The sequence below is a fragment of the Crinia signifera genome, chromosome 6 (genome assembly GCF_055691185.1).
Source record: "Crinia signifera chromosome 6, ASM5569118v1, whole genome shotgun sequence".
In the NCBI taxonomy this organism is placed as follows: domain Eukaryota; kingdom Metazoa; phylum Chordata; class Amphibia; order Anura; family Myobatrachidae; genus Crinia; species Crinia signifera.
The window spans coordinates 219,829,361-219,846,375 of record NC_139222.1 but is presented as its reverse complement, the minus strand read 5'-3'; the positions used below and the strand labels follow the sequence as shown (position 1 = coordinate 219,846,375).

Genomic DNA, 17,015 nt, shown 5'->3' with positions numbered 1-17,015 from the left:
TGTTTGTGGGTAGGGGATTCAGGAGTTTAGTTTAGTGCAGTGTGAGAGGTAGAACATGTGCCAAGTTGGAACATCTGCTGTCTGTGACACTGAAGGAGATGACAGAGAAGTAGAAGATCTTAGGAGAAATTTGACTTGCTTTGACACCACTAAAAAAACTTAATTAAATACCAAACATATCTGACCTACAGGAAACCCCCAGTGGTGTGAGATTTTGAAAAAATTGCTCATAATTGAATATTGGTGTGTACACACGGTCAGATGTGCCTTCCGATTCGATGTTTAGTTCGATTTTTACTTTTCCCCTTTTTTTTATTTTTTCTCTACTCCTGTCAGATCTGCTTTAAGATTTTCACTTTTTACCATAAAATTTACTATGTGATTTACTATGTGGTTTACTATCAGATCGGACATCGAATCTGAAGGACATCGCAAGGCGCATACTATGCATGCGATCTCCTTCAGATTTCCACTAAAAAGTCTTGCCTGCCCTCTCTATTTACGATCCAATTTCAGAGGACAAGGGAGCATGCATCGCCCTCAAATCAGAGCCTGAAGCCCTAAAAAACATACAACCTACATCCGATTTAGATCCAGGGGTTAAAGTGAGGGGGAACTCGGTGGAACTGAGTTCCACCACCTGGAATAGTAGGGGGAACTGAGTTCCACCTGAACCACAGCCCTGGACAGTAGTTCCAACAGAAAAACCGGTTCCAGCAGCTTCATTTTCTGGCATGGCGTATGTGATGTCATGCTGTCACCACTGCTCAGGTGAATATCAGAGGAGAGGTAGCTGCTGGACAGAAAGGGGCAGATATGTGTCTTATGTCAGATATATGAAATGGGCACTTACTGCAGACAGTTTTTGCTAGGGGACTACTGCTGTGGGCATAATGTGTATAATCAATACTACTGTAGGCATTATGTGCAAGGGATACTACTGTGTGCATACATGTAAAAGAGACACTTTTGTGTCATAACATGAATAAGGAGCACGACTTTGTGCTGTAACATGAATCAGTAACATGAATCAGGGTCACTACATGTGGTGTAATGTGAATATGATTGTGCTACTGTGTTGCATAATTTGAATTGGGAGTACTATTTTGAGATCACTGTCCCTTCATAAAGTATTAGAGGTATGGCATAAAGTTCATAGATTGCATGGGGTGCCAAAAGCCCTGGCAGTACCCGGGACTCCACCTAATTGGGGGGGGGGGGGTTCCGTGGCGGGGTAAATGAGTTCCACCACCTCTCTGGAACCACTTTAAGCCCTGTTTAGATCCGATTCAATGTTGACTATATCGTCAACATCGGAAAGGAAATCGGACCGTGTGTACACAGCATATGTCCTAAAACTTCATAGGACAGGGACACTACACATCCCAGCCTACCTCGTCACAGCTTCTGGATTTCATAATAGCAAAACTGTTCCAGAGCATGCTGGGACTTGTAATTTTACAAAAGGCTGGAAAGCCACAGGTTGGCCAGGCCTGCACAAGTCCGACCTGTCTGAGCTACATGTCGCAACAGATTTCTCTTGAACTCTCCCAGGAATCAGGTCCTGGGCTTAATTTTCATTATATTCACTTCAGATATATCTGATGTAATCTATCACGTGCCGACAGATCGCACCAAATATATCTGATGCACACATGCTACAGGTGATTGATCTGATGCAATTTTGAAATATCATAGGCTGGCCAGTCATGTGACGTTTCAGGTGAATCTATACATCTAAAGTAATGAACACTCCGATGTGCACCTGTTTTTTTCAGGTTCTAATTAATCCTTGGTGTAGAAAAGTTGGTGTAATTCAGACAGATCGGACACAGGACTGTGCATCCGATTGGAGGAGCCGACCGATGTCACACATCATCAGATTTCTACGCATATCTGACTGAAAAATCTGATAAAAAAGTTCCCAAATGGGACTAGTGGATGTGGGCCTTTAGTGATAACGCTGCTACTACTGTTCTAGAAGAGCTAGAAGGTTTACCTGTCTTTTGTAATTGCAAAAAGGTCATCATCATCGCTGAATAAGCTGGATTTCTTTTCACCCTTTTCCTCCCCCTTTGGCTTAGGTGGTACAGCCGCTTCTTTTTTACTTTTCTCAACTGGTTTAATGTTGTTTGAAACAGTGATGGGATCCTGCAGGAAAAAAAAGACACAAATAATACGTTGGAACCTTCTTAGGCATTGTCTTGCGGATGTTTAGATTAATGGCTGGTCTACAAGCTAACCACCTCCCGTATATACAGTATGGATGTCTAATGTGGATGATGTCACAATATTATGCACAGTAGCTACAGATGAGAATGTACTGTACTGTAATCTATATAACACACACATACATTATTGCATAAAAGTATTTGGCCACATCTGTTAATTATTGCATTTAGATTATTGAATTTATACCCCTTTACCACAATTGTGATACAAAATAAGTTGATCTGAAGAGCTGAGGGACTACAAGCGTGGTACTGTGATTGGATGCCACCTTTGCAATGAAATTTCATCCCTGCTGTACTGTAAGTAATATTAGTGGAAGCATTTAAGAACAGCTTTAACTCTGCCACAGAGTGGAAGATAACGTAACCGTACAGAGCATTATCAACGACTGGTGCGTAAAAGCTGCCAACACTCTGTTGTGTCCATAGCTGGAGTTCCGAATTTCCACTGGTATAAATTTAAGCACAGTTTCCATGGGCGAGCATCTGCATGCAGGCCTCACATCAAAGTCCAATGCCAAGCCCTGGATGGAGTGGTGTAAAGCAGTGAAAACAGGTTATGTCACAGAAAATGTCATTTAAAAATAATCCAAATATAACCATTCTGTGATCACAGCTTTCTCATATACCCTTATTTTACATTTAACCTTCCTTTGGTGGGTATTCAATTCTGGCAGATTTTTCCGATCCTCATCCGACAAGCCGGCGGTGACCCTGGGGAAGCGCCGTCGGAAGGGGACACGCGCCTCTCGTGCACGCGTCCCCTTCTCGCTATAGAGATGGCGCTGGCGGGGGATGGCGGCTGGCGTCGCCATCGCCATCCCCTGCAAAGATGGGACCTGCCCCATCTGTATGCTGAGAAAGGAAATATATCAGCAATATACAGAAGAAGTTAAGTTCTTTAACCAGAACATCAGTTTCGGGTTACTTTTATCTGTTATCTTAACAGCGTGTTTCAATTGTTAAATGAATGTCAGAAGTCAGCCATTTTTCTTTAGACAAAAACGCTTTGAGGCATTTGCAAACAGATCACTATTCCTTGTGCATTGGCGACTCTACCCATCTAATACCCCAGTGAGTATTACCTCCTCGTCACTGCTAAATAGGCCTGATTTCTGAGATTTTGCAGCTGCTGGTTGCTGAACGGATTTTGCAACAGTAGGCAATGGCTTCTCCTTGGGTACAGCACCAAACAAATCCTAAAAAACAGCAAGTTGGACCATTGCCCTGAGTTTTATGCAGGGGAACGTTACTCAGATGTTCTTTATTGAAGAAAGATGTAAACTAATACAGTCGCTATCCTAAACATCATTCATATTTTTATTAACTTTAGAAATTGGATTAGTTATGGATTAACAGTAAAATCCTTTCCTCGTGATCAATCTGGGGGACAATTACATTGGGCTAGAGGACTAAGCACAGGAGCAGTGCACTAATCTGTTAACTAGAGCTAGCATTGACCCCCGCTAATCCATCCCACTTCCCCATAACTGTTTAATTTACTAAAAATCACCATAAGAAAAAGACAATTAAACCTCTATAAACCGAAAGTCAAAGAGCAAGAACAACAGAACAGAGAGAAACAACAAACACTGAGGAATTGCAGTGTTCCTCAAATGGATCACGAGGAACTGATTTTACAGTGAGTACATACAAAAGAAAAAAAAAATTCCCCATGCATTTAATCTTGGGGACACTGTGATGCTTATGCTGGGATGCCTCTGTGCAAGTGTAGTGTGTGTGTGTGTGTGGGGGGGGGGGGGGGGGGTCTCATGGTTAAGGAGACAGCTATTGAAACATGTTAGGAGACTGACTGATTTTCCTTAAACTACTCTTGCATTACTTTGGGCAGATTTTATGGTGCGAGTACCTCTCTATTTTTATATAATAAATCTGATTTGACTTTCATCTAGATTTGCTCAGATTTTCAATATGTACGTAGGGAGACTACTAAGTTTTTCATATACTTTTTGTTAAGTAGAGTGCAGTTCCCTATTTGCTTTTTCTAGTATTCTTATAAAAAGTTTTATCAGGAACAACGTCATTTCTCGGTGTATAACCCTTACATCAATGCCCAATTAGGCTTCTTTTTTGTTTAATCTTAACCTATGTACACACACTTCGTTTTGCTTTAGATTCGATTTTCTATTAGATCTGGCATTAGATCTTCCCATTCAATTTGGCATTAGATCTGTACTTTTGCATTAGAAATCAAATTCGATTTACTTTCTTGGTACATTGTACACATTCGATTTACTGGATCGAATTCGATATTTCCTTGGCTGTGCAGTAGATTTTTCTGTTAGATTTTGAGAAAACGGGAGCGAGCATCGAATCGAACGCAGATCGAATGTGTCCTAAAAACAATTCGATGTGGATTCAATTTTGCTTCTATAAGCAAAATCGAATCGAAAACAGGGAAAAATCGAAGCGTGTGTACACAGCTTTAACTGTATTTGACTCCAAAGGCAATAGAAAATAAATCAGGTATGGGGGAAGTAGGACATGTAAGAGGGGGAGGAGCTAGAACAGTTTAGTGTACATGTCTTCAACCTGTGGCCCTCCAGATGTTGTAGAACTACATGTCTCAGCATGCCCTGACAGTTTTGGCATGCTCTCATAGGAAAAAATGTGGCAATGCATGTTGGAACATGTAGTTTCCCAACATCTGGAGGGCCACAGGTTGAAGACCCATGGTTTAGTGCCTAATCCCCTAAACCAGCATAAACATTCAGTGTCTTGCAGATCAGATGCATGAGGAATGCTATTTTGACTTTCCAGTAGTGCTAGGCTGAGCTGGCTATCATGTACTAGGATTTATGAAACCAGGATTATTGATGAGCAAGAGCTGACTGAAGTTTATGCTGGCATTTCTACATAACTGGCATGGGGTCAGAAGAATCTCTATGGCAGATGAACCACCTACCCAAATTAGTCCAGTTCCTGATAAAGGCAGGCTAGCTGGCATACTTCTCAGACCACCTGCTTGCTTTTAGTAGAAATTACTTAAAAAACCACAAGTTTGAAAAAGGAACTCGCTGCTCACATAGCACACTTCTCCTCCAATACCACATTTAGCAGCACGGGCTGCTCATTCCTGGCACATACAAAAACGGGACACTTCAGTCCTCCTGGAACAAGTAGTCAATCGCAATGCTCACTGCTGTGATAGTTGCCGTCACAGGAAAACATCAAAAGGTGGCAACACGTAGATCACACACTTTGTTTCATGTTTTGAAATCTTCTTAATGCACAAATAAAATATATTTATGCGTATTTCATGTGTCTATACAGCATACATGCATTTTGTTTTCACACATGGGTCCCGTCCTCAAGATACCTTACTGAAATATAAAAATATTCTGAAATACAGAATAAGTTATCAAAAATGTTTTGGTCCTGAGCATTTTGGATAAGGGATTCTCAACCTGTACAGTCGTCTCTTGAAGCAGTTTTTTCGCATCCAATTGTGACTAAGATGCACATTTGGGCTAAATAGATGCAAAAAAAAGATGCTCAGTGCACGGGGCCTGGCTCATCATGAAGGCATGTTTGGCACAACTGCAGCAATAGGGACAGATGCATCAAACTTCAAAAAGTGATAAAGTGGAGAGTTGTAAAGAACCAGCCAATCGGCTTCTACCTGTCATTTTTCAAACCCAGCCTGTAATATCTCAGTTAGGAGCTGATTGGCTGGCTCTCACTCTCCACCTTATCAATTTTGAAGCTTGATACATCTGGCCCCTATTGTCTGAGGACAAATCTGTATAGTTACTTAAAGGTGTTAGACAGTCAAAGCAAGCTAGTCAGTGATTATAGTGGTCACCATCTACAAAGTGGGTGTTAATATGCAACTATATAGCACAGCTGGACAACCAGTAAACCATAGGTGCAATACAATAATAAAATACACATCTACACAATAAATCAAACCAAACAAAATAACTTACTTCATCTTCATCATCAAATAGAGACAGAGAGTTACTGGTCTTGGTCGTCGGTAAGCTTGTGGTTTTAGTCTTGCCGACACTTTGACTTGGTAAAAATAAGTCTGTCTAAGGAAAAAGAACAGATCACATAATATATGAGAGAGAGAGAGAGAGAGAGAGAGAGAGGCAGAGTAGATAGCTTTTCAAGAATTTACCTCTGAATCCTCTTCATCAGAGAAGAGACCTCTAATTTGTTTTTTTCTTGCAGGATTAGGCACCTTTGGCTTTTCTGTAGGTAATGGTGCAATCTTGGGGAAAAAATAAAGTATAAATATTCTATTTAATGTTTGTGAAACGCAGCACATTAGCATGGGGATGTAGAGCGGTGTATCCTGTTATTAGCAGTTGGTGAGCTTCTAAAGCCTACGATAGCCATACAATCCCAAGCACTCCAGTATGGTGGCATTAGTGGTCAGTGCAACCAGCATGCCGAGTTGTAGGCATAGGCTTACGCTGTAAATTACTTTTCTTCAGCTGCATTCCAAACTAAGCTATTTCATCTTGCAAAATCTAAACCTAAATAAACAGTAACCTCTATACTGAAAACTATTTTCATTGTACAGAAACACATGGCGGGGATGTTAATGTGGTTGTTTAAAAAGGCAAAAGCAGCACTTCTCCCACACCACTGACCTTTGATGAAGCTATGTCGCACTTTCATTTACTCCCACAACACAAATTTGCTTACTTTCAAGCTACACATTATCTACACTCTGTCCTATCCAAATTGCAACCGCAGGATATCAAAAACCCCCTTGATGCCGTTATTTGCACCTGCACACATTCCATAATAAGACCCCTATTACAATCCAACTACTAAATTTCACGCCACCCTCATCTGCCCTCTCACCTTTTCCCTCTTCTACTCTTCCTCTCCTTTACTGTATCTCTTTTTCTTCCGTCTCCTGCTGGTTGGCTGGATCGGTCCATGGAAGGGTTGACTGCTTGGTTTTAGGAACGGGCGAATGTTTTGTTTTAATTTTATTTTACTGTTTGCTTTACCCTTTTATTTCGTGTTATTGCTATATTATGGAGCCTCTACTAGGATTGATTTGTGGCACCCCTTTTTATGCAGCTGTCATTGTCAATCCTACAATAATATCTCTAATATTACCACTTGGAAACCGAGGCCACCATATTATGTTTTTAATCTCTTATATTCTAAGTTTATTGATATTTGTTTGGAAAAATTTTAAATTGTGGATTATTCCTCCTATAATATTATTGTCTCATGTCCTTTTTATCTGTAAACTATGTGATTGGTGAGGATCAATAAAACATATTTAAAAAAAAAAAAAAAAAAGGTAAAAGCAGCAGTCCTAGGACAGGATAAAGTATGTGTAATACAGCTAATGTTGGGCATGCCACTATGCAGGCTTCTTGTCCTTCTATATGGATTGTGTACCGCATTAAGTGAACATTCCAAAGCAAAGTTATATAAATCAGACAGACAATAAGCACTCATACATCCCCCACCTTTTTGTCCAAGGTTGCTGGTTTAGGTGCTTCGGACTCTTTTGATTTTGTAATTAGTGAAGAATTGTGGTCATTAAATAAGTCCTCATCATCAGCAAACAGATCAGAGGATTCCTTGGCTTTGCCTGAAGGAAAGAATTTGCCTGTTTGGACTGGTAATAGTGTATGTAATACATACATTCTGTACTGAAAACGGACCAAACCAACATAGACATAAGATATACAAGATAACAATAAGCTAAAACTGAATATAAACTTGTGCTGAGTATGTGTGGATCACTGCATAGATAAGACAGCCAATCAATGACATACATACAGTATACAGTATATAACAGTCCTCACACCATAACTCACATTAAGCCTCATTTATGGCCATACAAGGGCAAATACTGTGATATCATGCTACAATGTTTGCGCTAATATAGAAGTTTCTATAGGGAAGGCCTTGAATTTGTGAACCAAAGCAACTGTTGGGCAGTACAAGTCTACAGCAATTGATGGGAGAACGCAGGGTGCTGACAAGAACTTGATTTGTAGGAACGAATGGCCTTTAAACAAAATAAAGGGATAGAGAAGGCACATTTATATGATAGAGGGGGTGTAGACTTTAGCAGACCCTTCCACCACCACTGAGGTAGGGTTTAGTAGCTGGTTACATAATGAATGCAATGCTGAATACCTGTTGGCTGTGCTGTAGCTGGTCCACTAAAGATCTCATCGTCATCATCAAACAGACCTGTATTATTTGGAGGCTTTGGAGCAGCATCTGTAGGAGTTGGGAGTTTTCTTTTTTCCTTATCTGCCAGCATTGCGGAGTTGATGACGTTCTCTGCACCTGTAGAACATACAGTACCGGAGTAGGCAAGAGATCAATGACTTTTAAAAAATGGGTATAAGCTACACCCGAAACATGTGCCTGCAATCAGATATTCACCCGTATGTCTAGTTTCAGCTGCCATCAAGAGGCACTGCCATGTGCAACACCTGCATAAGTGCCCCTTTATAGCAGGAACAAATAACAGATGCATACCTAGTTGCACCATATAATAATTAGCATCCCTTTAAAAAAAAAAAACACCACTTCCCATTCAGAATAAATGTTTACATTTATCATTTAACACCTTTCTAACTCAGCAGAAACAACTTGTGTATTGTGTACAACGAAACAGAAATTGTTTAAACACACTCACTGAAGCACATTCTGTGCCTTGGCTATGAAAATGGGCCAATCAGTTGGCCTAATTCAGCTTGGATCACTAATATTGCGAATGGATAGCCGCCGCCCAGTCAGAAAGAAAACTCGCCCAGTGTAACTCGCCCAGTGTAAATTTTCAAATTAATTGCTATCCACTCGCTAATCCATATGCAATTCCTGAAGCACTGAAAGGTTTTCACAGACTGTGTGAATGCGAATAGCTCTCACCCTACCACCAATCTCTGACTAAACGACGCCAGCGCTAACTTCACAGACCCTCCCTTAAAATGTCTGGTCACGGCTGCATTTTTCTTTTTTTTCAGTCAAACTGCATGGGGATTGTTTTAATCACCCATTCGCAATTTCTGTCGCTATTAGGGTTCGTACATGCAGGATGTGTAAGGAACATATGCATAGTCATTTCCCAATCGCTCAACTTGCAAATTCTCTAATTAGCGATCGAAGCTGAATAATGTTTAGTATCAGCTAGGCCTTTGCAAACAACCAATCACAAGTGTTGTGCAAGACTTGCCAATGGTAATTTCCCAGTTTTCCCATCTACTTCTGATTACTGAAAATGATCCACCTTTCCCAGGCATATTGCCATCTTTTTCCAGTTCTGCATGTGTTCATGATTGGGAGTATACATCCTTACTCATCGCCCGCTACCCACCACCCATAGTACATGCAGAAGTTGAAAGCCTGAATAAAAGCATATATAAGTTTGCACACTGCTCTGGGCATGCACAATAATTTCCTACAATTTGTGATAACCGATGTTGTACTCATTCTGCACAAGCCCCAATGTACAAGGTCTTCAGAAACAAAAATAAAAATTACAAATTTAGAAAATGTAGAAAAGAAAATCTGTCCCATCTTGTCCCACCGAACCATTTATTCTAGGTTGATGTTGGGAAATCCAAATCAAGGGCCTGATTCTGGTTCACTTGCAAAAGCAAATTCTCAAAACCATGTGCACTGCAGGTGGGGCAGATGTAACATGTGCAGAGAGCGTTCGATTTGGGTTGGGCGAATTCTCTTTTATGAGTGAACCAGAATCAGGCCCCAAATCCAGAGAATCAGGCTAACCTATCTGTAATGAATCTGTATCCTCTTTCAACTCTGACCCTGCATATTCATAAAGTCGGCCCAAATTATACTTTGTCTCCACACAACAGAGAATATAAAACAGCTTCATTACCAAGAAAAAGGGAAACCCCTCCGTACGGTGGCTTCTTTTTCACATCCGCTGGCAAGGTTTCTTCGAGTAGAAGAACAAACAAAAGAGTTCATGTCAAACGTGCTGAAGTAATCTGGAATTGATGTACATCCCTCAGCACAGATATTTGTACCTGGTTTAGGAACAGGAGCTACTTCTGCCGGCTTACGTTGTTCCTTGCTAGGAACATCAGAGAAAAGGTCACCCTACGGCCAAACAAAATATATACAGTATAAGAATACATTGGTAATAACAGTGGTATCCAGTGGCAGGAGAATGTAATCCACGATTTACAAGAACGGTGGCTACAGAATTAGAAGAACTAAATAAAAAGGGTATATAAAAGATCACATATTCAGACAAAGACACAAACCTCCTCCTCGTCATCATCAAAGAGTCCCTTTCCACCACTGAAAAGACCACCTCTATTGCCAAAGAAATCTTCGTCTGTAAGCTTGGGTGGTTTAAAGATATCATCTTCTTCATCTTTACAAAGAAGAGAATGCAAAATTGAGCTAAGAACACAAAGGTTTATTCCACTATGAGCGAGTGTTGCCTCAAATGACCCCCTTACTAGATCTCACCTGTGACTGACAGATTTTTTACATTCCAAAGCTACTAGAATAGCTACAGGTGTGTCTTTGCCTGCAATGTATTCCCTCGCACAGTGTACAGTAGCGGGTGGGGAAGGAGAAATACTGTGTGAGGCTGCAGACAGCAGGAGAGAGATGCCCCTGCTGCCCTAAATAAGAAGGGGAGCCAGCTGGAACTGGTTAGAAAGGTTAACGGGACCAGTAATTTTTCTTGGCGCATTCATGGCATTTTCTTGGTGGTCACAGGTGTGTGTGTGTGTGTGTGTGTGTGTGTGTGTGTACAGGTGCTCACAGGAACAGTGACAAGAAAAAAGGAAAGCTGTAGCTGTGAGAAGCCATGATATTCAGCCTCCCGCAGCATATATGCGTAAGGACACATCTGTATTATAATAGGGTGGTATACAGCTACACAGACTCGCAGGAATTTAATTAAATTGACCTAATTTATTTTGTTAATTGTAACAGGCCTGATAATAGTTACTTTAGAAGAAGACTGTAAAAGATATACGTCATCAAATAAGAATGAAGTGACGTAAAATAAAAGCCAGATCCAGAGAAAAGTAAACTAAAGGTTAATGCAAAATACTTATTTTAACACATTCTCAGATGTACTAATATTAAACCATTCTATATAGATGGATCGCTAGTTAGATAGATATAATCTTACAGAGCCAAATCTACCATCAGAAGGAGGTCTTCTAACCTACAAGTATTATTCCTCCACGTACTCAGATGTACTAATATTAAAGGATGTATGTAGCTCGCAAATATCTACCATCAGAAGGAGGTCTTCTAACCTACAAGTATTATTCCTCCACGTACTCAGATGTACTAATATTAAAGTATGTATGTAGCTCGCATATATCTACCATCAGAAGGAGGTCTTCTAACCTACAAGTATTATTCCTCCACGTACTCAGATGTACTAATATTAAAGTATGTATGTAGCTCGCATATATCTACCATCAGAAGGAGGTCTTCTGACTTCTTTCTTCTCTTTCCTGCTTTTCACCTCGGAGGATGATATGGCTGAAATAGAAATAAACATGAGGAAATAAGAATTTGTGCGGTGGTAACTGTAACAGGTACAGAAGTGTCACATTTGAGGATACGTGTACCTGGTGCTCCAGACCTTGCATCAAGCATCCTGCAGACACTTGCTTGAGTGGTGGGTTTTCCTGGGGTAGTACAAACAAACCAGGGCAGGCTTGTCCTACCCCAGAAATACTCACCACAGAAGGGGCAGCTCCCCTGTGGCTGTTGCTGCCAGATTCGGCTGTTTGCGGCCGCTTGGGGGTGCTGCGGAGCGCTCGGGGTTCAGAGGTTCGGGCATTCCTTTGTTTGGACACCTGAACGGCCAAGAGTGGCCGAACCACCCCTATCCTCCCTGAGCGGCAACGAGGAGGATCGGCAACAGGGAAACGGTGGTGCGCAAGTGGTTCACCACTGCCACACCCTTTCTATAAAGTGTCAGAGAGAGCCGGCTCATGCAGCGCAACTCAGCCCGAGAAATTTCCAGGCACACCATTTTCACTTTACAAAACTTTTGACAAATGCATTAGCATAAACTTTCGCCCATCCATCGGACAGCCTTAAGCCTAGTCTATTATAGAGCCAACAGAAACAATGACAAGGTCTAACTTGCTTCTTCTCCTGATGCCACTCAAACGGCATTTATTTTAAACCAGCAAATTAAATCTCTTATTTTTTTGACTTACATTATTGAACAAAATCAGAATTGCACAGCGGACCCCAGCGCACTTACATGACTGATCGATCTCCTGCCTTTTAGGAACTTCCACTTTTATCCGGGCTGCCAATTCATCTGCAAATGATTTTGTCCTGGTCTTTGTCTGTATGCAACAAAAAAAAAAATCAATACATATTCAATCAGTGCAATGTATTTATATAGTGTTCCCATGTTACAGTCCTGCTACTAATGGGTTGATCCTCTCTCAGATTGCAATCTTTCAGGGGTAGTTTACTAAACAACTTCCAGCCCTGCAAAGAACACTGTTGATAAGAGATATCGAATATTGCAGCATCCACTTAGAAGCAGCAAATAATGGCCAGTGGCAAGGAAGACCCACAAGAAAAGCAAGGTTTCCAACTCTTAAATGCATACCATTTAAATATCATATGAAAAACAAAATTTAATGAAAAGCAGATTCTGTAGTTGGAATTGGAACTGTGGGCCCTCAGCAGATTACGAAGGTCTGCACTCTGGGGGCCCCTGGTGTAACTTGGTTTGGGTTTTAATAAAAGAACAGCAGGGGGTAATTATACTTGTTTATACACAGAGGTACTTGAGTATTGTCGAGGACTACCTTAATATACGTTAGTAAAATTATCTGCCATACATTTAGATAAAACATTCGAACACATCAGTTACATTTTAAAGATAAAACATTAAGAAATGTCACAACCAGATCTTACAGATTTATCATTCTCCTCCTCTTCCTCTTTATCTGAATCCCCAAATAGGTCGGAGCCATTGTCCTCATCCTCATCACTCAGGGCTGTGCGCTGGTGAAAGGGATAGAGATGATTAAGTATTAGGTTATGGGATACTGTTGGGCTAAGGCAGGGGGGAGCCAACTCCCGTCCTCGAGAGCTACTAACAGTTAACACTTTCCAGGTCTCCTCACAGAATCATAAGTGAAGTAATTAGCTGTAGATCATTTATAATGTCAGTAATGATGGCAGCTGTGCCCCAGCTTGGTGATCTAAAAAGCATGAACTGTTGGTAGCTCTCGAGGACTGGAGTTGGCTACCAGTGGGCTAAGGGGACATAACAAAAAACAGGTCCAATAGGACCGAGGCAGCTTTCTTTTATTAAAATAAAAAGAATAAAAAGTTCCAAAGTAAAACACGAATGTCTCCCAACCTCACTACTCACCGTGGTGAGAGGCCATGTGAATAAATACTACACAGAATGAGGGCAACACTAGTTTTTCTACTTTAATGACTAGTAAGCAGCTGCAGGTAGACCGATATAGCGGCATATGCAACAGCGTACGAGTACACCGGAGGTGCTGGATTCCGGACTAACCTTTTTTTTTAAGCTGCAATAATTTACAAGGCATTTCTTCAGAAACGAAAACTTCCAAATTCCACAAATCCTTCCTGCGTGGGTACTTAGCATGATTTTATATAGGAAGGACCCAGGTAATCTGCAGTGGAAATAGGATGCCCTGGTCAACTGACCCACTTCCTGTATACAGCATGGGAAAAGCTGCATTCGGGGCAAGGAGATGACGTCATTCCAAGTACTGCCACCAACATGTAGTGTGAACGGCACTGATCCAGGGATAACCCTGATAAGCATCATGGTGGAAAGGTACTGTCCCTGTTTAGAACAGTGTTCCATATATCGGTTTGGACCTGGTATCTTGATGGAATAGGGTATGTTAAAGAAACAAGGACAAGCCTAGCTAGCAACAGCCTCTCTTAAGTAGATCAGCTTTATCCGTACTTCTCATAATGTTTCGAGAGAATGGGGTTGGTGGAGGGAAGCTAGCATTGCTCACATATGCTAGTAAAGCATTTTAGGGCATGATTCATTTACACACACAAGTGTGGTGGAACTACCCTATGTGCTTTCACATAATGGAACTACGGGACTGTGAGCAGAGACCAGACCATTATTTTGCTTCTAAACATTGTGCAAGCTGCCAATGGCCAATGGCAATGGCAGCTTGTGTGTAACTGAATCACCCCCTAGCTGTGAGATCCATCTTCCTGGATCAAATGATCAGACAAAATTCAGCAGCATGATGGCATTATTTATAATGGTGAGAGAATATATATTTCAGGAAGTTAAAAATTACTTAAAAAATTAAATCTATAGAATGCCATTGCCATTCAATAACAACCATACTTGTCTATATAACAGGCCATCAGCAAGAAGTAAACGATGTGTGAATGGAAGTTTGGTCACTTAATTTACAAATTGTTATAATATAAGTGGATGAACACATTATGACAATTGTTCACATTTTGTCAATTTCAAATTAATGCAGTTAATTAACTGCAAAGTTAATGCTAACAATACAATACAATGGAGTTATTCTTAAATTCTCATAAAAGTTCAAAGTATATGCTGCTGGAAAGATTTGGGAATAGGCTTCTGAAGTACCGGTACTATTAAAACCAAGTAATAACTACAAAAATCGGTCACATTTTCAATAGGTGTATTTTATGATCAGGTGTGAAAGAACTAAAGCAGTCATGTGAATGAGGTTTCTCACCAATTTCTTCTCTTCCTCTGAATTGTTGCCAAAGTCCTCTTCAGAGTCCTGTTGTGAAAATGAACAGTCACAAATGGCCTTAAATGCAGATTACTATATATATATATATACACACACACACACACACACACACACACACACACACACACACACACACAACGGCTGGAATCATGAGGTCACATCTCATGTATTTAATATTTGTCAGCCTGACCTCCGACTCCCATAGAGGGCTGTATACACTGAGATATTACTGGCATAGTATGCAGGGGGCTAACAGGGGATCAAGCTGGGAACACAGTACATATCTGAACTGGAGTGTTTACCCAATCAGCTGAGTTATCAAAAATGAGTGAACCCAATTTAAGAGACACCCAATAACAATGGCATATAAGTGCTCTCTTTCCTGTGAATATTATACAAAACAGAAATTATGAAGCTTAACTGCAAAAATAGACTTTTAAAACAATGCTGTTATAAGGTTTTGTTTTACCCATATTTTTTTTTGTTAAGTCATAGTGTTCTTTTATACAGGAAATGAACTAGTAAAAACAGAGACCAACAAAATAAAAAAATAAAATTGTACCTCATCATTATCTTTTTCATCTTCTTCCTGGCTGTCAATTGCACTTCCCCGGTCATTGTCTACAGACCCTTCTGTTGGAAACAAACAAAATCTATACATAAACACACACAACTGCTGCAGAAATGCTCAGTTTGCGAAAAAGACAGATATGGTAATAACCATAGGCCAAGTAATGAAAACTAAGGAGGTTTTCACTAATTTCAAAGCGATCATCAATTCTGTTGTATGAAACAGCAAAATAGTGCAATAAACCAGGAACTCCAAGCCACTCAGTAGTATCTCGTCGGCCATAAAGCAATGCAGTGAGTTGGGAAAATAAGTCCCCTTTAAATTACATCTTAGCCAGCCAAAAGAAAAGGCTCCTATGAATATAAGCCCTCAATCATGTTTGTACACAGTTGCAATTGGGATTTTCTAGGCTATGGCGGTATGAATGTTAGCAAGTAAAAGCTGCCACCTAGAACTGAAGTGGGATGCCTACCGGAGGTTCTCAAACACTTTTGAATTATGTACACATTCGCAGCCTATATCAACAGAGGTCAACACAGACTGGACATGGAAGTAGTTGTTTTTTTGCATTGGATATATAGTGATATTACACTACCTAGGTTGTCAGGGGAAAAAAAGTGATGGCAAAGAGGACCTTGGTGGTGGCAGCTACTATCATGCTGCAGCTACAGGTACCATGTAGCTGTGCAGCTGAAACTTACTATTAGTGAGAGCAGACTTTCACCAAGCAGCACTAGTAATAGAGCTCAATAGCCCATTGATACATATGCCAATCATCCCAGGATTGATGCCACTTTTTCCTGGGATTTTGGGATTGAAATGCTATTTCATCCCATTCTGATGGGCAACGCACACACCAGCAGCACTTGGCTCAGGAGCTGCCCAGAAACATGGTGTGCAGCTGTGCAGAGTGATGTTAGAAGGTCACACTGCACAGAGATTCAACATCTGGGAATCCCGGTATTGACCGTTTTTCAATCCTGGAACACGGGATTGGAAAATGATCAGGGATTGAAACCCCCTATTGTAATCTGCTGTCTCCCCTTCCTACTATATTGTAAGATCCTCAAAGCAGGGCTTTCTTCCCTCCTGTTGTAAAGCCCTCTTCTCTTCACATTTCACTCACAGCTCTCCCATACTCAAACACTCGGTGACCATCGTTGCCCGCATACTCATCTCCATCATTGGCCACAAGCCTCTAGTAGTACGTTAATTGAGTCCTCACTACTTATATATATGCTTTATTGTGTATTGAACTGTAGCGCTCTTTACTTGTACTTTATTTTTATTTATTCAATGTTATGCCAAGTTTTATCTCACTCTACTGTTCCTTTGCACGGCGCTGCGAAACACTTGTGGCGCCTCATAAATAAAATAATAATAACAACCTCCAAACAAACCTAGGAAATGACAATTACACAATAAGAACAAGCATGCAGCATCTGTAACAAAAGTTTTAAAATGGAATCT

General features: G+C 40.7%; 1 protein-coding gene across 6 annotated transcripts in view; it reads right to left on the bottom strand.

The window, feature by feature from the left end:
- Positions 1-17,015, bottom strand: part of LOC146008979 (WASH complex subunit 2C-like) — a 39,076-nt gene that overhangs the window by 15,579 nt on the left and 6,482 nt on the right. For 4 of the 6 annotated variants that reach the window (XM_083148863.1, XM_083148866.1, XM_083148862.1 and 1 more), the window contains exons 6-19: positions 15,537-15,607; positions 14,954-15,001; positions 13,140-13,229; positions 12,469-12,556; positions 11,667-11,732; positions 10,484-10,596; positions 10,244-10,316; positions 10,093-10,152; positions 8,376-8,531; positions 7,697-7,821; positions 6,376-6,468; positions 6,182-6,286; positions 3,317-3,430; positions 2,000-2,151 (exon numbers count right to left, since the gene is read on the bottom strand). In XM_083148863.1, the coding sequence (XP_083004989.1) occupies positions 2,000-2,151; positions 3,317-3,430; positions 6,182-6,286; positions 6,376-6,468; positions 7,697-7,821; positions 8,376-8,531; positions 10,093-10,152; positions 10,244-10,316; positions 10,484-10,596; positions 11,667-11,732; positions 12,469-12,556; positions 13,140-13,229; positions 14,954-15,001; positions 15,537-15,607 (1,354 nt within the window). The remainder of the gene's footprint in view (positions 1-1,999; positions 2,152-3,316; positions 3,431-6,181; positions 6,287-6,375; positions 6,469-7,696; positions 7,822-8,375; positions 8,532-10,092; positions 10,153-10,243; positions 10,317-10,483; positions 10,597-11,666; positions 11,733-12,468; positions 12,557-13,139; positions 13,230-14,953; positions 15,002-15,536; positions 15,608-17,015) is intronic. The other 2 variants (XM_083148864.1, XM_083148867.1) reach the window with 2 other exon arrangements.